The sequence below is a fragment of the Carya illinoinensis genome, chromosome 4, assembly GCF_018687715.1.
Source record: "Carya illinoinensis cultivar Pawnee chromosome 4, C.illinoinensisPawnee_v1, whole genome shotgun sequence".
Classification (NCBI taxonomy): domain Eukaryota; kingdom Viridiplantae; phylum Streptophyta; class Magnoliopsida; order Fagales; family Juglandaceae; genus Carya; species Carya illinoinensis.
In genome coordinates this window covers 13,378,100-13,399,880 of record NC_056755.1, presented here as the reverse complement: position 1 = coordinate 13,399,880, position 21,781 = coordinate 13,378,100, and the positions used below count along the sequence as shown (strand labels likewise).

The 21,781-nt window shown below is 34.7% G+C and overlaps 1 protein-coding gene across 1 annotated transcript; it reads left to right on the top strand.

Moving 5' to 3' along the window:
* The first annotated feature begins 8,400 nt into the window (after nucleotides 1–8,400).
* Nucleotides 8,401–20,145, top strand: LOC122307920 (protein SULFUR DEFICIENCY-INDUCED 1-like). The gene is made up of 4 exons (XM_043121051.1): nucleotides 8,401–8,649; nucleotides 18,395–18,607; nucleotides 18,699–18,854; nucleotides 19,465–20,145. Exons 1-4 carry the CDS (start codon nucleotides 8,530–8,532, stop codon nucleotides 19,909–19,911), a joined length of 936 nt encoding a protein of 311 aa, XP_042976985.1. The 5' UTR covers nucleotides 8,401–8,529; the 3' UTR covers nucleotides 19,912–20,145.
* Nucleotides 20,146–21,781: the final 1,636 nt, after the last annotated feature.

Here is a 21,781-nt window from a genome sequence, read left to right as displayed (position 1 = left end):
ACCTTATCACATGCTTCTGACCTGGATAAGACTAGTGATGGAAGAGTGGGTTTAACTCAAGCCCAGTATCAGCAACTACTAGCTCTGCTTCAGCCAAGGGATTCTTCCACTACTGCTCAACCTCCTTCACACCCAATTCAGTCCAATCTTGCATCTGCCAATCTGCCCAACCCGCAACCCAACCTCTCTGGTATTTCTCTTTGCCTCTCTACATGCACACACGTTCCATTTCACACCACAAATATTCCCTGGATCATTGACACAGGTGCAACAGACCACATGGTCTGCTGTACCTCCCTACTCACTACTATCACTGCTCATGTTAATTATTCTGTTAAAATGCCAAATGGCACTGAGGCCTCTGTCACTCACATTGGCTCTGTCCAACTCACTCCATCAATTTGTCTCCATGACGTTTTCTGCATACCATCTTTTCAATTTAATTTAATTTCTGCAAAAAAACTGGCCACTGCTCTCACTTGTTGTCTAGTTTTCTTGTCTGATTGTTGCCTTATTCAGGACCTTTTATCTTGGACAACGATTGGGAAGGGTGAAGTACGGAGTGGCCTTTATCACTTCTTGAGCATTGAGGTGTCTCCCTCCACTTTAACCAATAAACTTTCAACCTTCTCCACTGCTCCATTCACTGGTTCAACTTCTATTTTACCCAATACAGATGTTTCTGACCTATGGCATTGTCGCCTAGGCCATCCTTCTTTTCCATGTATTAATCTGGTTACAGATCCTATTGTAAAGAAAGATGTTTCATCTATTAATACAAAACCTTGTTGCATTTGTCCATTGGCTAAACTCCATCGATTGCCGTTTCCTCACAGCCAACATAAGACATCTAAACCTTTTGAAATGATACACTGTGACCTATGGGGGCCTTGCTCAACCATTGCATATGATGGTTTCAAATTTTTTCTAACCATAATTGATGACTACACAAGAAGTACTTGGTTGTATCTTCTCCACAATAAATATGAAACCAGAAACTGCATTACTTCCTTTTCTAACTTAGTTGAAAATCAATTTAACCACAAAATCAAAGTTTTACGAAGTGACAATGGAAGTGAATTTCAAATGACAGATTTTTTTAACACTAAAGGCATCATACATCAAAGAAGTTGTGTGGCCACCCCACAACAAAATGGTATTGTGGAACGAAAACACCAACACTTACTTAATGTCGCTCGAGCATTGAAAATACAAGCGGGTCTTCCTCTTGAATATTGGAGTGATTATGTTTTGACAGCCGCTAACTTAATCAATCGAACCCCCACTCCCCTTCTTCAAAACAAAACCCCTTATGAACTTTTATTCAATTCCAAACCAGTGTATGCACACATGAAAATTTTTGGTTCACTTTGTTTTGCAACCACACTTCCTCATGGGAGAAAAAAATTTGAACCCCGAGGTTGCATGTGTATCTTTCTTGGCTATCCTTTTGGCATCAAGGGATATAAACTTCTTGACCTTCACACCAACTCAACCTTCATATCTCGGGATGTTGTCTTCCATGAGACAATATTTCCCTTTCACTCTCTTCCTTCCAATTCTTCCCCATTCTCACAAAATGACCTTGTTTTTACTAAACCGCTTCCAGACCTCCTTGACTTTCCCCAAACAGCCCCTCAAATTTCTCCTTTACCCTCCCAAAATAATTCTGGATAGCTCACTTCGTCCCTAGACAACACGGCGTCTTCATCTCACATTTCTCCCTCTTCTTCTTCCACACACCCTTCTCCACCTTCCTCCTCTCAACTCCCCCTCCGCAGGTCATCTCGAGTAAGGAAAGCCCCTCAATACCTTCAACAATTTCACTGTCAACAGGCATCACTCCCTGCTTCCCCACCATTGCTGTCCAAGCTTAAAGACACTGTTTCAGGTAACAATTATTCCCTCTCTCACTATCTCACTTACCAGAAATTTTCTCCCTCATTTACTGCTTTGTCTACTTCAATTTCCTCTATTTCTGATCCACAAACATACAAGCAAGCCCTTAAGGACCGGCCTGGCTGGTGTGAAGCTATGAATTCTGAACTGCAAGCTTTAGAACAGAATCACACTTGGATCATCATTGATCTTCCTCCTGGCAAAGAAGCCATTGACTGTAAATACGTGTACAAGACAAAATTCAATTCTGATGGGACTATTGAAAGGTTGAAAGGTAGACTTGTCGCCAAAGGTTTCACCCAACAAGAGGGTATTGACTACACAGAGACTTTTTCTCTTGTTGTTAAATTAGTCACTATTCGGGTCTTACTTTCAGTGGCAGCTATTAAAGGATGGTTCATCCATCAATTTGATGTCCACAATGCATTTCTCCACGGTGATTTGGATGAGGAGATCTATATGCGTAAACCTCCTGGATACACCAAAGGAGAACCTCACCAAGTGTGCAAATTGCTTAAGAGTCTATATGGCCTTAAGCAAGCTTCAAGACAATGGTATTCCAAATTCTCTTCATCTCTTATTACTTTTGGGTTTCATCAATCTAAGGCTGATTATAGCCTCTTCACTAAGTTGGAGGGCAACTCATTTACTGCATTGCTGGTATATGTTGACGATATTATTGTGGCTAGAAATTGTTCTTCCTCTATTGCTTCTCTCAAAACTTTCCTCAATACTTATTTCAAAATTAAAGACCTTGGTTCTTTGCGCTATTTCCTTGGCTTGGAGGTTGCCCGTTCATCTAAAGGCATCCATTTATGTCAAAGAAAATACGCGCTGGATATTTTAGCTGACTCGGGTACACTTGGGAGCAAGCCTCTCCAATTACCTCTTGACCAGAATTTTAAAGTCAGCAAAGCTAATGGTGTTCCTCTAGCTGATCCAAGTCCATACCGTCGTCTCATTGGCCGTTTATTGTACTTAACAATCACTAGGCCCGACATATGTTTTGTTGTTCAGCTCTTGAGTCAATTTATGGATCATCCTACCTCTACACATATGGCCACTGCACACAAGGTATTGAGATACATCAAAGCTGCCCCCGGCCAAGGCATTTTATTGTCCTCCTCTTCTCAGCTTCAACTCAAGGCTTTTTGTGACTCTGATTGGGCTTCTTGCCCCGACACTCGTCGCTCAGTCACCGGTTATTGCATCTTTCTTGGTCACTCTCTGATTTCTTGGAAAACAAAGAAGCAATCAGTAGTTTCTCGCTCTTCAGCTGAAACCGAGTACCGTTCCATGGCCTCTACTTGTTGTGAACTTACATGGTTGCGATATTTACTCACTGATCTCCAGATTTCTCACCCTCAATCTGCCTTACTTCATTGTGACAACCAGGTAGCCTTACACATAGCTGCAAATCCAGTTTTTCACGAGAGAACTAAACACATTGAACTGGATTGTCACCTAGTTCGGGACAAGATTCAAGAAGGCAGCATCACAACTTCTCATGTTCCTTCTCACAGCCAGCTCGCAGATATGTTTACTAAAGCTCTACCTTCTTTTCTTCTCAAGTCACATTTGTCCAAGATGGGAATAGTCAACCTCTATTCTCCATCTTGCAGGGGGCTATTACATAATAAAGAGCATGCTACATGTCGTTCTTCAGCAGCTACATGCAGTTTGGATAAAGGATAGTTAATTGTTTTATTTTGATTGTTTACATTTTATACTATTATTTCATTCCTGGTAAATATATTTGTAATTAGCAGATTCTGTTAGAGCACACTGCCTATATTAGTTGGATGTATTCTGTAAATTAGAATCATGCGAAATACATGAGATTTCCTTCAGACTTGGCCCTGCAACCCGTCGTCTTCCTTTGTTTATTTTCGATACCTTACACAGGTCATTGTTGAGAGCTAAGCTTTCTGCAGAAAAGGGTCAAGTAAATTGTAGAGAATTAAGAAAGTTGGTGACCCAAGCAGTAGATAAAGCTGGTGGAAGAATTGATATTTATGCCGAGTACCTTAACTTTTGTCTGTTTTGGACGTACGTACAAATTATAAATTTAAATATAATAAATCTGGGATTTTTATTTTTCCTCTTTCTATTAGAAAGATTGTCAAAAGTTGAAACTTGAGCTTGATTGCTGGGTATTTGCAAGCGCCTTGCTAATTAGATAGAAAGGGCTTGCTTTGCGAGTAATATTATGAGCACAAAGTAAACTTCTTTGGTGATTTTATTTCTCTCTTGTCATATGTTTGAACAGATGATTATCTCCACTAGTTTTGCTGAGTTACCTGGTGTGCAGGGTCTGTTCTAACTTTGAGATTGTTGCATTATTAAGGGTGGGACTTATAGTCAAATGCACTAACCTTGACACTTATCCAATAGTAGTCATTTCCCTTTTAGCGACGTCACTTATCTATACTTATTCAATGACTTAATATTATGATCATATATAATACCAAAACATTTTAATCTAATCAATAGATCGTATCTTCGTGATTTATTCTGTTTAATGATATTTTATACATGGTATCAGAGTTATTAGCCAAACGCCAGGGTCAATTCTATAAACTATTTCTTTTAAAGTGCTTCTGTTAGTTTTATCTCTCACAAAATTTTATTTTCCAATTATTTTATTTTATTTTTTGTACCAGACCAGAGTCATCGTAACTACGTACGTGTGCAATCCTACTACCAAGCATTTCTCAAAGCTTCCTTTCGTACCAAGGGACCTATATATCTCAATATTCGGTCTTTCCTTGCATTGGAGCCCACGAAATCTCCATACTACCAAGTGGTCTGTGTTCGGAGCGCTGCTATTTCAGTGTACTTCTACCGAATTAAGATGTACTCGTCCGGTCCTCGTACGATTCTTTACATGCTAGTTACGCCTCTTTTGCAATCTGATTTTTTTTTTCATATCGTACCACTAGTTGACAATACAGAGTTGTTGTTGGCATTTTGGCATAAGAGCCACCGATTTCTTAGGGTCTCTTGTAGCGTTTTTAATTCTGTTATGATAAGTTTCATATTCAATATATATGTTATTTGTTGTTATTTTTAGTACCATATGTTCTCCAGAGGTCCTTCTTGTGCACTTAACGGATCGCTGTTTGTGATAAGTCTTATATTCAAAGTTTGCGTTTTACACACTTAACGGATTGAATGTTCTTTTTCATTCACCACACTTACTCCAAAGGGTTCTACGCACTTAACGGGCGTCGTTCGTTATAAGTCTCCCATTCAACGTATTATTTAGTGTTCTTTTCAGTTCACTACATATCCTACAGAGGTTTCCTATATATACACTTAACTGATCATGACCCTCCTTTTCATAATCAATCTCCTACATTGGTTTGTTTCTGCCATTGTCTACTTGCGCCATAGAGACACCTTTTATCTAGTAGTTAGTTAAATCTCCTACTCTCATCCACCTAATTAACCGTCAACACACTACAACTTATTTGCCCATTTCCCATGAGTGTTTTCTTTCAAGATCTACTATGGTGGCAAAGACTTAGCAGATGACACAAAAATTGTCCGTGGAAGAAATATAAACCTTTAGCAGTGGGATCACGTTTGACGAGTATAAATTCATGAGTAAAAACTACTTTTTGCAGAGACAAAAAGTTGTCACTAATAGTTTTAAGATAAAAACTCGCTTTTTCCTCTTATTTATTTCTTCCCTAGCTCGATACTCTCTCTCCATTTTCTCTAGGTGATTGTTGACGTGCCGTCGCCATTGAGGGAAGCCAATGAGTCTCTCAATCCTCTGTCTCTGTCTCTCTCTCTCTCACTCTCTCAGTTTCGTTGTTGTATGTGGAGGATCTTGACCTGAGCGGTATAGAGGGTCAACTCCTTGATTAGGGTTTGTCAAGGAGCTTATAAATCCTGTATGGATTTGGATGAGAACCAGCAACTCAAATAGGTATAAGGTCTTCTTGATTTTGAGGTTTTGTTTGCTTTTTCATGAATGTTTTAGAATTTTAGGGAAAAATAGGATGGTCTTTAGGCTTCTAATTTTAAGGTCTTGTGTTATGGTTTTGAGGTTTTCGTTGGACTACTTTACTGGGCGCGGTTAGATGGGGTTTAGCATTTTTTGAGTCCTCAAGATAATGAAAGATTCTGCAGCTCAAGAAGAAAATGTAAAGGGCTTGCAATCTTGATTTCAACGCTAGGCTTCTGATTTTGGGGTTTTTGTGCTGTGTATGCTTGTTGAAAATCTTAGGGGAGTAGTAACTTTCATTTAAAAAAACAGAAAACTTGTTTGATGATATCAGTTCATGTTGTAGTTGAGAATTGATCTCTTACGAGTTACGCTGAAACATATTGTGTAGATAACCATGTTTTTAGTTTGAGCTTTTAGAGAATGGGTTGAAGTTTGAGAATGGGTTGATTTTAGACTTTGGTTTATATAACATTATAGTTCTATGTGCAAACGACCTAGGCTTATATTTTATACTTATAATTTACTGATGATCAGGTGCATCATGTACATAGAGATGTACAATATCTTTCAATTCTGCTTATGATAGTTTGGATATATGTATTTAAGAACAATTGATAATAGCAAAGATGTAGCCACTAAAATCTATCTCCCTCATTCTTTCTTCTCCATCTCCTTTTCCATTTTATTCTATTTTCTACCTTTTTTAACTCTCAAAATCATAATATTTTACCTGAGAATATTTGCAGAAAGCTGTTAATTTTTTCCAGGAATCTTCAACATACGACCTGTTATAAATTCTCTGGCAAGTAACATTAATCGATGATAAGTAAAATTCTCTGGCAAGTAACATTAACCGATGATAAGTAAAATTAATGAAAGATTAATTAATTTATCGAATATCACGAAATATCCAAGGACTTCAGTCCAAACTGGATCTGACAAGGTTAAAGGCCAGATTCATCCACACCTCGTGATGTCATAATTAACACAACAACAATTTTTCAGTAGCATGATTCCCATAAAAATTTATTATATATGTTTCTGATTTTGGGTTAATTGTTTTTTCAAAAATAAAACAAAAATAAGCTCAGATAGTATAATAATATATATGTTAAGTGGCCAGCCATGATGCATGGGATTAATGAAATCATGTTATCAATGTAATCGATCTCCAAGGACAACATCCAATATCGATGTTTTCATCATGGCTGTTTGAATGGGTATTTTGAATAAAAAAAAGGGGGTTGTCTTTGGTTAAAAATAGATAATGTAAATCGTTGCACGGAGATAGCTGCATGCATATTCATTGAAACCCCCGTACGCTTTAATTATGTGGAATTATATATTGACATGCCTTAGTTTCGTCGGGCCATTGCTATCGATTAATATATGTATATATATATACACACACGTACGAAGCTGCATGCATGAGTAGTACGTGGTGTATTCTATACACGTTATGGTTGGCTTCGATTTGGTTGGCCGGAGCTAGCTGCTGCTCATAAACTATTGTATTTCTAAGTATACACTACTCTGACATACGGATTATATATATATATATATATATATGCTCTTGATCAGTTGGGAAAACCGCAGTACTGTTTCACAGAAGTATACAGACATGTACTACTGATGTTCTTATATATCCTATCATATGATACCGTGTCAACTAAACTTTGTGCTTACATAAATAATTTTAGTTATATTACATGTTGTGGTAAGACGAGAATCGTTGGTAGAAGTACTTAATAAGTTTTTTATTCACATAGGATTGTACGTACTTCTTACAAGGGTTCATCTAATTTGGATTGGATAACTTTGAGGCCGTTTGGGAGATTATATATATATAGATTATGGAGAACCACACCATATTGGTTATGGTATGCATGCAAGAGATCATATCCCATTTTTTATGATATACACAATGATCAAAAAATCTATTTGTAAGTAATTTTACACACTAATATGTATGTTCATCTAATATGAATGGTCAAAAAGTCAGATTTTAATAAAAATTATACCAATTTAAATTTTAAATATAAATATAACAGTATTAATATACAAATCGATATGCGAATTTACTTATAAGTAACAAAACTTCAAAATTAATTAGAAGTGTCATTCTCCAAATTAAATTCGATACCTTCCACGATCGGGATTTCAACGTAAAAATGTTGAAAAACACGTGATAAATCTCTTCATTCAAGGCGATAATAGATCAATTGTGAGGATAAGGTTTGACCAAATATAGAAGCCAATAGGACTGAATAATTGATAGGCGGTGACATATATATATATATGTGTGTGTGTGCGCGCGCGTGTATAGAAAGAACGATTCATGTCATACAGGAGAATGCTCAGTATCATGAGAAGGTTGAATCATTGAGAGACACGTGTACCAACAGACGGGTTTCAGAGCAGTCGATTTGCTGTTTGTTGAGTTGAAACGGCCTACGAGGAGGAACATAGACACAACCTTAGTCCAGATTCATGTTTTCAACACCTAATATAATATTCACCCACAGCTCTCTACGGGTGGGCTTCCCTCTCTGTCCTTTGTCTCCCTTTCTGGGAGTACCAAACCTGCATGCACCTTTTATTCCTCTGTCTCTTCTTGATGGTTGGTGACTGTGAAAGAAAATGCGCACACAGTACACACGCAGAGAAATAACATGGAAGGAAGTAGTTCAAGGAAGAGCTCAAAAGGGCAAAAAGAGAGAGGCAGTTTGTATCACATCATACACAAGGTTCCAGGTGGTGATAGTCCTTATGTTAAAGCTAAGCATGCCCAGGTGATCTGTGCTTCTCAATTTCATTCTCTTTCGTCCAACCCATTATTCTTTTTGGCTTTCTGATCGACAAAAAGAGTACTACTAAATGTGCACATTAATGGTTTCTCTCAGTACTCATGTTAACTCCATGCATCATGGAACTTGATCTGCACATTGGTTTACCTTTCGTCATATATATATATATATATACTTACTGATCACCCTTTTCCGGTTTCCCAGTACTAAAAGACCAATGTTAGCTAGAAACGGCAAGTAATTAACAAGACCTTGAGATTATAAGATTTATGAAGTAATTGGCAAATCATATTTTTGAACAGTTGACCTTTAGTTCCTAAAACCTTCCCAGAACAAATAGAAAGATCTAATCCTGCCAAAGGCATGTGGTCTGGTTCGTATAATCCCCAACCTCCAAAAATGGAAGTCTAGAGTTCGAAACCCCCTCCCCAATTGTATCAAAAAAAAAAAAAAAGTAGAAAGATCTAATCCAATTAATCTTCATCGGTATATATATAGTAATTAGTAAGTGTATATATTATATATAGTATCGATTATGGACATATATGTAATTATGCAAACCAAAAATTAGAATAGTGATCTTCTGGTTTCTCATCATTGTATTACATAAACCTAGCTTAAATTCCTGAGATGATCATTATTAGATCTATTGTTTGAAGATCAGATCCTCTTAGTTTTTAAGGATAATTCTACAATACGAAATTCATAAATCTGAGTTGATCATCAGGAAGGTGTTTAATTTGCACAGTGAGGGCTTATATAGAACCAGCCATCTACATAGTAGCTAGGCTCATTGTCCCGAAGAGGGACCTTGGCTTTAATAGTCAATTTTGTGATTATGCTTCCAAATGGCACATTTAGCTCTTTTTTCTACATGAGAACGATGTATAATGTCAATAACATGTTGTGGAAAGTCAATAAAGACACTTGTGGCCAAGGCATACCTAAAATAAGCACACTTTAATGGGAGTTCAGTGTGGCGGCTTATTGGCCAAAGATTGGACAATACTATTTTAGCTAACAGTCTGAATTGAGGGAGCATTACATTAAGTGGAAGAAAATTAACTTTTGGATTATATTTCAGGCCTTGAAGTCCAATAAAGAGGTTGCACATTGTTGTCTTTGTTGGGACCATATGCCCTTATATGGATATAGTGGTGCATTCACCTCAAGTAAATCATATAAGTCTCTAATAATGGCTGAGAAATCTCCATGAGGGTTTTTCTAACATTGGAGGTGATACTATGATCATCAAGATTAAAATAAGCAATGTTTGAGTAAAACTCACGCACCACCTCAACATAATGAGTGGGTGAGGGGTGTGTAAGCTTTTTTCAATGTTGTCCAACAAAGATACGATGAATGAGCTCAAAGTTAGTAGTAGGAAAGTCATTGATACTCACTTCTTGCTCACCTAGTACCGACCTGAGAGAGAATATAGTTCTGTAAGCAACTTCTACTTCAAGTGAAGTGAAGCGCTCAAAAGATGCTCCAAGTAGTGGAGTCTCAGGTGGAGGGGCTGAAGTCTCTCCAGCTTGTACTGTCAGCCAAAGAGGGTCTTTCCCACTTAAGAAATTTTTAGGTGAGGGTCCCTGAGCACATTTCTTCCTCTTTGCTCTCCTTTTAAATCTCATCTAAGGAAGCACATAGCAAATTATAGAAGTAAAACAATTAATATCAAACCTAGATGTGCCGAGAGAAAGTAAATAAAAAGACATCATGATAGCCCTCACATGTCTCAACTTCACATATTAAGTGCACCTGATATATGAACATGAATGCAAGTAAAATCATGATCAAATGCATGATGTAATTTAGTTGAGATATAAAAACAAACACTTAGTGGGCATACTATAAGAACCAAAAGGCATAATGTCGTAACCTATTTCACCAACTACACTTCTTCACATCTAAACATCAAAAACTTCAAATCTCAAATCTCAAATCAAACAAAAATATCAACTATCTCCAAATTTCATGTTCGTTGAACCCTATAACTGGAAAAGAAAATATAGATGAGGCGAGCACATACTGTGACTTGAAATCAAAGAGACTAAAGAGTGTATGATTTTGAAGTACTCAACTTGTCGTGTCAGAGTTGATGTTCGGCTAGGGCACGTAGAAAGTGAGAGAGACATGAGATGTGGAGATGGAAGTGTAAGTAAAGAAAATATTGGAGGTAGAGGGTGTTTGTGTGTGTTAAGTTACTCAAGTCACTTAATTTCCACTGGATCTTAGAGTCCCACTGGATCTTAGAGTCCCACTGGGACTTAGACACTAAGGCCAAACACCTTACTATTGAAACCAAAAGACACCATAATGCAAAAATATCAAAAATAAAATATACCCATAAAAAAAATATGAAAACTGATTAACCCAAAAAAAAAAAATTTCAAAAAAATTTTCTTCTTTCCTTTTTTGTTTTAATATATAAAAATTGAATCAATGAACATGCTTAACTACATCACAAGTCCAAGCATAGAATCACTCACATAGCCAAATATAAAATACACTCTTTTATATGCAACAATCATAATGGTTGTTCACACTTTATAAGTTCATTAATATCAAAATTCATGTAAATGTGTGAGTGAGAATAGTTACTAAAAAATCATATATATATATGCAACAATCATAATGGTTGTTCACACTTCATAAGTTCATCAATATCAAAGTTCATGTAAATGTGTGAGTGAGAATAGTTACTAAAAAATCATATATATATATATATATATATATATACATATAGGCAACAATCATAATGGTTGTTCACACTTTATAAGTTCATCAATATCAAAGTTCATGTAAAACTTTAAACTAGGACCTAGATATTTGAAATAGTATATCCTCCAAACACAATTTTGCAAAGCCCTTGATATTTCTATTTTATTGCTTATCGTTTTTCCCAATGATTATAGCAACGATTTTTTTCTATTAGGACTTAAGGGAAGATTTATGTAAGGTGTTTATCTTTTTCCGTAATGATTAAAAAATACCGAATTCTTCTATATGGATCAAAAATTTATGTCCAGTAAGGAAAGATCTCTTATTTTTAGTATTGGATTCAACTAATATTAGTCAATTTAAGGCATAGACTCCCTCTTTGGTGAGCACCTCTTAAATAATTGTGGAACATAGTAATAAAGAGCATAAAAGTAAGTTCCTCACAGTACAATATAATTTAACTTTGTCAAGATGAACTATAATATTAGCATAATCAAAGTTAACTGCACAAAGTAGAGAGATGCTTCAACTCAAGGAATGGACTGTGTGAGAACTCAAGTACTTAAGACTTGGCCCACCAAGTATGTACTTTCCTCAATTGAAAAGAATAAACTAAGAAACAAACCAAGAACAAAATATAATATGATTTAAACTAAAAAACAAAACAAAACAAAAATGAAAAAAATAAAAAATGCATGTCCTAGACTAATGCAAGTGTGTTGTGTGCTTCTTACTTGATGTCACAAACACCTATGGCTTTCCTTAAAAACTCAAACCTTAGACCATTTAAAGGTTTAGTAAACAAATTAGCTAGTTGATGCTCAGTAAATATGATCCAAAGACAATATTTTTAGACTCGACCAAGTCTCTAATGAAATGAGGTCTAATATCTATATGCTTGGTCCTAAAATGCTGAACATGATTCTTTGAGATACTAATAGCACTAGAATTGTCACAATAAATAGGCATAGCATCCTGAGAGAACCCATAGTCTTCAATCATCTTTTTCATCTATAGCAGTCGTATACAATAACTTCCTGTTACTATGTACTCAGCTTCAGCTATAGATAAGGAAATTAAATTTTACTTTTGCCAAGCTACAAGATTGCTACCTATATAAAAACATCCTCCAAACATACTTTTTCAATCATTAGTAGCTCTAGCCCAATCAGCATTCGAATAGACAACTAGTGTCAAGTTAGTATCCTTAGATTACCAAATCTATAATCAACAGTTGTACTTAGATATTTAATTATTCTTTTTACTGCTATGAGATGAGATTCCTTAGAATTAGCTTGAAACCTCGCATACACACAAATACTAAAAGCTATATCGAGTTTACTAACCGTAATGTAAAATAGACTTCCTATCATGCTTCTATAATGAGTAGGATTAATATTTTTACTTATAGGATTTGTGCTAAGTTTTACTAAAGTGCGAGTATGACTCTTTCCTTCCATTCCAAACTTATTAACAAGTTCTCTAGCATACTTAAATTGTGAGATAAAGATTCATTCTTTAGTTTGTCTTACTTGGATGCCCAAGAAAAAATTTAACTCACCAATCATGCTCATTTCAAACTCAGATTTCATTTTAGTAGCAAAATTCTATGAAAGAGAATCAAGTGTTGCCTTTAACACAATATCATCAACATAAATTTGAGCAATGAGTAGTTGCATACTTGATTTCCTGATGAAAAGAGTCCTATTAGTTTGTCCTCTTGTGAAACTATGTTCAAGTAAGCAAGTTGTCAATCTTTCATACCAAGTACAAGGTACTTGTTTTAGTCCATAGAGTACCTTTTTTAACTTGTAAATATGATCAGATAGAGGTGATTAATGAAAATTTATGTTGTTCAACATATACCTTTTTATGTAAAAGTCCATTAAAAAATACATTCTTGACATCCATTTGATGTAACTTGAAATTTAGATGATAAACAATGGCAAGAAGTATGCGGACAGATTATAAACAAGCAACCGGGGCAAAAGTTTAATCAAAATCAATCCCCTTCACTTGTGTATAACCTTGTGCAACTAGCTTGGCCTTATTTCTCACAATGGTCTCATGCTCATCGGACTTGTTCTTAAAGATTCACTTAGTTCTAATGATGTTGTAGTTTTCAGGTTTAGGAACCAACTCTCATATATGGTTCATACTAAATTGATGGAGTTCTTCATGCATGGAATTAACCCAACTTTCATCATTTAAAACTTCCTCAACTTTCTTGGGTTTAACTTGTGACAAATAACACAAAAGAAACAGCTTGCACTAACTCTTTCAAGTTTTCAAGTTCCCTTTTGGTAGTTTTGGCTGAACCATCATCTACAACCACATTGATAGATTTGATTACTATCTTTATCCATAAGTTGTAGACTCTATAAACTTTGCTATTTGAAGAATATAAAAGGAACACTCCTTCGTCACTCTTGCTATCAAACTTATGTGAGTTTTCATGATCTCACAAGATATAGCATTTGTTGATGAAGACTCTAAAATATTTGGCAGTGGCACTTTTATTCTTCCAAAGACCATAAGTAGTATATTTGGTGTCGGGCCTTAGAACAACTCTATTTAGAATATGACTTCTTGTGTTCACAACTTCTCCCAAAAAATATAACACCATCTTTTTGCTATTCAATATAGTTCGTGCCATATTGAATAGCTCTATTTTTTCTTTCTATCATTTCATTTTATTGTGGAGTAATAGAAGCAGAAAATTCTTGATGAATGCTCTGTTCATCACAAGAAAAAAAAAAAGTTAGTATTATCAAACTTTTTGCCATGATCACTACAAATTCTAAAGATAGAAAGATCCTTATCTATTTATTGTCTCTTGAATAGCTTCTTGGCAATGTGAAATGTTTCAAATTTCTCCCTTAAAAGAATAGTCCATGTGAATTTGGAAAAATCATCCACAACAACCGTAATGTACTTCTTTCCACCTAGGCCTTTGGTTTGTGTTGGACCCATCAAACCCATGTGAAGTAGCTCAAGTGGCCAAGAAGTGAGAATATCATAAACTTTCTTGTGTTGAGCTATTGTTTGGTTTCCCTCTTGGCATGATCCACACACCATCTTTTTGGCTTTAAGAGACTTGGGCAATCCAGCTACAACTTTTCTTTTTTAAATTTTGGTAAGTCTCTAAAGTAAATATGACCAAACGTTGATACCACAACTCAGCTTCATCCAAAAAAACTCTATGACAACTCAAATTTGATGTTGAGGAGACTCCATAGCAATGGTCTAATGTTCTAGTGCTCTTTAAATTCCATTCTTCAACTTGGTTATAGACATTACATTTATCATTTGAAAACCGCATAAAAAGATTGTCATCACAAAATTTGATTAATGCTAAGCAAATTTACTTTAAGACCACTAATAAATAAAACATTATAAAGAATAGGTAGTACGGGTATTTCAATACTCCATTTCCCTTCAACAATAGGCTTGCTACCATCTCCAAAGGTCATGGTGCCTCCATTAGTCAATTCAATCCCCTTGAATAAGGCCTTGTCTCCAAGCATATGTCTTAAACATGCACTATCCAAGTACCAAAGACAATTTTCCCTTGATTTAAGGCCGTTGTGTGAGCAACTAAACATACAATATACTATTTGACCACCCAATTTGTTGTGAGTTTTGACTTATTCTTTTCATCAACACCATTTTATTTGATCTTTTCTCTGTTGTGAAGACAAAATTCTTCACCAAGCTTGAGACTTATGAGGTTATTTGATTACTCAACTCATCAACTTGATTTTCTAGCGTCTTTCCCTTCCTATTGGATTTTCTTTCACCTCCATTTTTATGCACTTTACTCAAATTAAAGCAATATGGCCTTAAATGGCTAGCAATACCATAATGATGACAAGTATGAACAAATTTACCTTCAATCTTACCTTCGTTAAGCTTCTAGAGGTTGGTCTTTCATTAGGATTTTTAGAGTTATTTGACTTTGATACGGCTTGATTTTGAACATCCACAACTTGGTTTCCTTTGACAAAGACAATACCCTTAGATGTAGTGGCAGCAAACGATGAGAGATTCTTTGCCTTGAGAAGTTATGTACCCTAAACCAGTACGATCACAATTGGACTTTTGAAAGCTTAATATTTCCTTTAATTTCTAAGTTGTAATTTTTGGTTAGCACTCCTATAAATTTTTCAGTTTTCTTTTTTTTTTCTCGTGCTTCCTTATGAGCATTAATCAATCTTGCTATTTCAACATCAAAAATTTTCAGTGCTTCGGAAAGATTATTCTTTTCACTTTCCACTTCCGTGAGTTTGTTGTGCACTTTGTTGTTAAGTTTTTTTAGTTTGACTACTTCTTTACATAAATTATGATAGGCTTCCTGTACACTCAACTCATGGTTACCATCAACAAAAACTACATCAGAGTCACCATCATCACATTCACTTTTAGATTTTGTTAGCACGATCTTAGAAAAATCACTACCAATAGTGGAAAAATCCATAAAAGAATTCTCATTATCAAGCGATGAATTAGAAGTTTTATATTCTGAACTATCATTGTATGACATTTAGTGTTTTTCCCTTATTTTTCTTAAAGTTTGGACATTCAAATCTTATGTAACCATATCCTGAATATTTATGGTACTTTACTTTATCTTTTTTCTCATATTTATCTTTATTTCATTTTTCAGAATCGTTTTTATTTGCAGGAAATTACTTACCTCGATTTTGTTTTCCACTAGCTTTCTTGTTAAACATGAATTTCTTTTCCACTAGCTATCTTCATCGTTCAAATTTTTTTCATCAGAAAAATTCTCTCAATATTCTTTCACAAATTTTAAAACAATAGACTTACCTTTTCTTGTTTGAGGAAGTGATGACTCATATGATTTCAAAGAATCGACCAGTTCTTCAACCTTGATTATATCCAAATCTTTATTTTCCTCAATGGAAGTAACCTTTGAGTGAAATCTTTCCGGTAGAGACTTCAAAATCTTCCTCACAATTCTCTAGTCATCCATTTTCTCACCGAGATTAAATCTAGAATTTACAATAACGTTAAGCTTAGCATAGAAATCATTAAAACTCTCATCTTTCAGCATCTTAATCTCTTCAAAATTTAAGGTTAGCAATTATAATTTTAAATTTTTTACAAATTTTGTCCCCTCATGTGTGACCTCCAAGATATCCCACGCTTCGTTAGCAACCTCACACATAGAGATTCTTTTAAATCATTCATAAGATATAACATGAAAATAGCATTAAGCCCTTTGCTATTCTAGTTACAGCTGTTAATCTCATCTCTTGTCCAAGCATTAATAGTTGTCTCGAGTTTAGTTTACCCCCGTTTAATTGCATACCATACATGTTTATCCAATGACTTGAGGAAAATCTTTATACGTACTTTCTAATATACATAGTTTTCCCATTAAAGTGTAGCGGGGCTGTCAACGATGGCAACATAATTACAAGGGCACAGATCCCACTCGAATGAGTGAACCACCCACTGATGCTAATTGAATTACCCGAGTATCCCTATATGTATAGGGAAATATCTACCAATTCACTTCAACAAATTAGTTAGACTTCAACCATGCAATTATTTAAAAAAGTAAAAACATAAAATAAATAAATTGCATAACACCAAGATTAGTAATGAAGGAAAAATCTTTAAAAAACTTTTTAAAAGGAAAAATCCTACGAGGCAGCCAAATTCAGAAAAGTCAATTTTATTGTTTGAAAATCAATTATAAGCAAATCTCAATTACAAAACCGGTTTTGTCAATTAACTCTCTTACTTAACCTAACAAATGATTTGTTTCTCTCTACCTCAATAGCAATATGAACCTTTGATGATGTTCAAATATTGACTTTTCTTCAAGAACTCCAATGGCTAGATCACTACCAATCAATCTCCAACATAGAGCACGATCACACTCGAAGTGAGATAAATAACTAGAAAATTCTCAAGTAAATTTTCTCACACACATCACTCGGAATATACTCTTCAATAATTCCTAGCCAAAATCTCTTGATGTGTTATCCAATTGAATCACTTTAAATAAATAATCTAGAAGAAGTTTGAGTTACAGTAGAACTCTGCTAACGAAGAGACTATGTCGTGAAGAACTCTCGACCTGACGGGATGCTAATAGCTTGTGCTAAATCTTTTCTATAGTAACAAATTTCATATCAAACTCTTCTCTAGATAATTACAAACTCTATGAGACTTGATTTTCACACACTTGACTTATCTAAAACAATTTTAAAGACTTCTAGATAAAGTCAATATGATTTACATTCATCCAAAATATAAAATTAATGATAGGATAAACTCTATCATCTTAGTCACCTAGTCCTAGCCAAACTCTTGGATTTATAGTTATAAACTAATTAATTATGAATCGAGTCCCTTCATTTTGTGGAAACTTTCCTCTTTGACTGTATTTTATTCTTATTATTGGTCCCACTCAGCCAATTGAAGAAGAAAGAATGAGAATTCTTTTCATCACTGATTATATTTTCTTGTTTTATAGGTAAATTAGCTGATCACACTTGTTGAGCATAGTTTTGACAAGAAAAATGTTATTTTCAAATTGGTGAGGAAGACACAGTACTCCTCATATTATTGTTGATGTGACATGATTTAAACTCCTCCTATAAATCAAATTCTACAATATCGGCAGTGTGTAAAGTGTCTCTTTATACCATAATTTAACATATCATACGAAGTCATGATTCATGATGTTAATTTATGAGTTTATTTTTATGAGATCTCTTAGTAGATGTAACACTTCTTATTTTATATTGGGTTTCCTCTCCCTGCATCTATTTAAAGTATTGACTTGAGCAATATATATTTATGCTAATTAACATATATATATATATATAAGTCATGATATCTATTTGTTAAATATAGTCAACTGATTAGAAATTAAAATGATCATGATCACTAGCTAATTAATTAAATGATATTGGTTAATGAATTATTTTTCTTCAATTGGCATGGCAATTTGATCATGATCAATCAGCTAGTCGAAAAGGATCTAGAAGCAGCCATAGTATGGTTTTGGAAGGCAATAAATGCAGGAGATAGAGTGGAGAGTGCCCTAAAGGACATGGTTGTAGTGATGAAGCAACTTGATAGAACTGAAGAAGCCATTGAAGCGATAAAGTATTTCAGAGGCCGTTGCTCCAAACAAGCCCAAGAATCCCTCGATAACGTTCTCATTGATCTATACAAGGTATATGAACGTATGTAATATTGTATGTATGCATGCACATATTAGTATCATTGATCGTGCATGGCTTTCTATGTATGTATTAATAATGCAGAAGTGTGGGAAAATAGAGGAGCAGATTGATCTGCTAAAGCGGAAGCTAAGACTGATCTACCAAGGAAAGGCCTTCAATGGAAAACCCACAAAGACTGCACGCTCTCATGGCAAAAGGTTCCAAGTCTCCATCAAACAAGAAATTTCAAGATTATTGGTATGCATGCACCTTAATAATTTATTAATTACATACATGCATGCATGATAACTTCATTAACGTGTCTGATGATCACTTTTAACTTATTGGACTACTAGATCTTTAATGAATATGGTAGCTTGACATACATGATGCTTAAAAGTATGCAGATTAATATATAGAATTAATAGCATAGTTGAAAGAGGAAATTAGATATAACCAGTTTATAAATCCGTTTGCATTTATACAACCATGCATTTGTATAGCTCAATCGTATCTTTCATGGTTTATAAAAAAAATACATGACCTTCACACGTACATGTACACACACACACATACAGAAATTCCTAGCCATGCATGCTTAACACTTAATTTGTCAATATATATGCATTCAAATCTGAAGTACTTGAAGTCGTTGTCAAGGTTACCGGGGATGTTTGCCTCAAGTTCATTTTCTCAAGTGAGAGATAGATAAACACATAAAATAATTCATTCCGGAAGTGTTCATATAATTTCTCTGCTACGACCCTCAAATTCATACATGACCTTGAATTGATATTTTTCCAAATTGACTAAAGTACTTGTGTTTCTTTGCCTTTCATTAAGTACTAGTTACATGAAATGATGACAGGGAAACTTGGCTTGGGCATACATGCAGAAATCAAACTTTATGATGGCAGGGGTGGTGTGCCAAAAAGCACAGATGATAGATCCAGATGCCAATAAGGCCTGTAATTTGGTATTTTGCTTGATCAAACAGGCTCGATATGAAGAAGCATTTTCTATTATGCAAGATGTATTGCAAGGTAGACTTCCGGGTTCAGATGAGTGCAAGTCAAGGAAACGAACCCAAGAACTGATAATGGAGCTTAAATCCATATGGCACCCTTCACTACCATTAATGGAGTCATCGGATGATCATGATCATATAGTACTAGACCTTGATGAGGATTTTCTTAAGGGACTTGAGCAGTTGATGAATGAATGGGGTCCACTGAGATCAAAGAGACTGCCCATCTTTGAAGAGATCTCTCCCTTTAGGATCTCTCCCTTTAGGAATGATGAGCTGGTATGTTAGATAATATTTGTTTCTTTTTTACTTGTTCATATGGGGGTTTCAGATGGTGGTTTGTGGGAGAGGGGGGGTTGAGAAAAATAGTTATTTCTGGGTAGAATAGTATAAGGTTCTATTGAAAATAAATGGGCCAAGAGAAAGACTATGGCCAGTTTGGTTAACGGATTCATCTCATCTGTACCGTATAATAGTTTTTTTTGTACAAATATATTATATTTTATTTCTAAATTTTAAAAATATTCACTAAAATAAATAATAATAAACAGTGAAAACTGACATGAGTAGTGCATGAATAGTACATAAACAATGTACAATTCTGCTCTTTGTAAAATAATGGGACTCATACATTTTTCAAATTTTAAAAATTAAAAATTATCTCTTATCATCTCACTATCTCAACACATTTTTTTTACAAACTATTTCATCTTATCTTAATTCAAAATTTTCATTATTATTAAAAATATCTCATCTCATCTCATGTGAACTGTATCCAAACTAAGCCTATATTGAGACTTGTTCTGTATAGTGTTATTCTCCACACAGGAGTTGTTTGGGAAACCAATTCACCAACCTGTTTTGGGTTTCAACAAAATTGGCTTTTCTTCAGAGTAAGAATGCAATATATATATAGAAAATCTGATAAGATGAAGAATTTTGATAATCATGACTAGAATCTTGATTATTTAGGCCATTGAGAAAATCTGCCTTTGCTAATATATGGCACCTCCCACTTGTGAAGTTTCCAAATGGACAGAGGCAATTGTCCTTGGGATAAATATTTTTCGAAATCAGTGTGTTAGTTACAAATTTCTAAACACCAAACCGCACTAGAAGAGGTCGTGTGAAGACTATCATGTGAACGAAACAAATATAAATAGATGCAAATAAGGTGGATTATGCTTGTTTGAAAGGTTGCTTTTACTAATAACAGTAAAGATTTTTAAAATTTTACTATTAATAACAATTAATAGAATGTACAAAAGAGTACGTAAAAGTAATTGTATATAGCAGAACTTAAACTGACCCACCCCACCCAAATACCCTTGGTGTGTGGTTCCCACATTCTTTCAAATCCACAAATGAGTACTTCGGCCATTGTCGACTCAAGTTTATTGAAGTAGGTTTTTCTTTCTTATGTTGTAGCAGTTGCAATATAGTGATTTTTGGATATCCAAATCCCTTGTTATATATCTTGATCCTTTTTTAATTAGTGAAATGCTTGCTTAATTAGGAAAATATAAGAAAGTTAGAGTGTCATACTAAATCCAATGTGGCCTCGGCAATCAACATACAAGTTTTGGAGATATAGCCTTCAGATTATAGAGGAGTCTAATATGGTTGGGAGCGAAGTGGTTGAGTTATGTTGCTAGGTGGTGGTCATGGAAAGAATAATTGTTAGGTACTTTTGAAGTACGTATGAAATCACCACTTGTTCCAAAAGCTTAAATTAATGGGAAGCGGTAGATTTTTATTATTTATTTTATGTCTTAATACTCTCCCTCATATGTGGGTCAAACTCTCTCTCAATGGATGACCTAACATGTGAAATATTATTTATTTTATATCTTAACAGTACATACATATGATACTCTAATCTAGGATGTTATACCGATTAAAATTGGTGCTTATTGTGTGAGATATTTTAATTACATAATATATTGTAATAAGATTAGAGTGTTAGGTGATCCATACTTTAGGAGTATTTAGTAATAATATTCTTTCTGAAACCTTGAAGTTGTGGTAAAGTTTTTATTATAAAAGATTATGAAAATAAATAGTAGGGAAGATATTTGGCCAGTCCGGATTGGAGAAACCTTATACTATTAGCATAGTTATTAGTTATAATATTGGTACTAAGTAGGCCAAAAGAAAG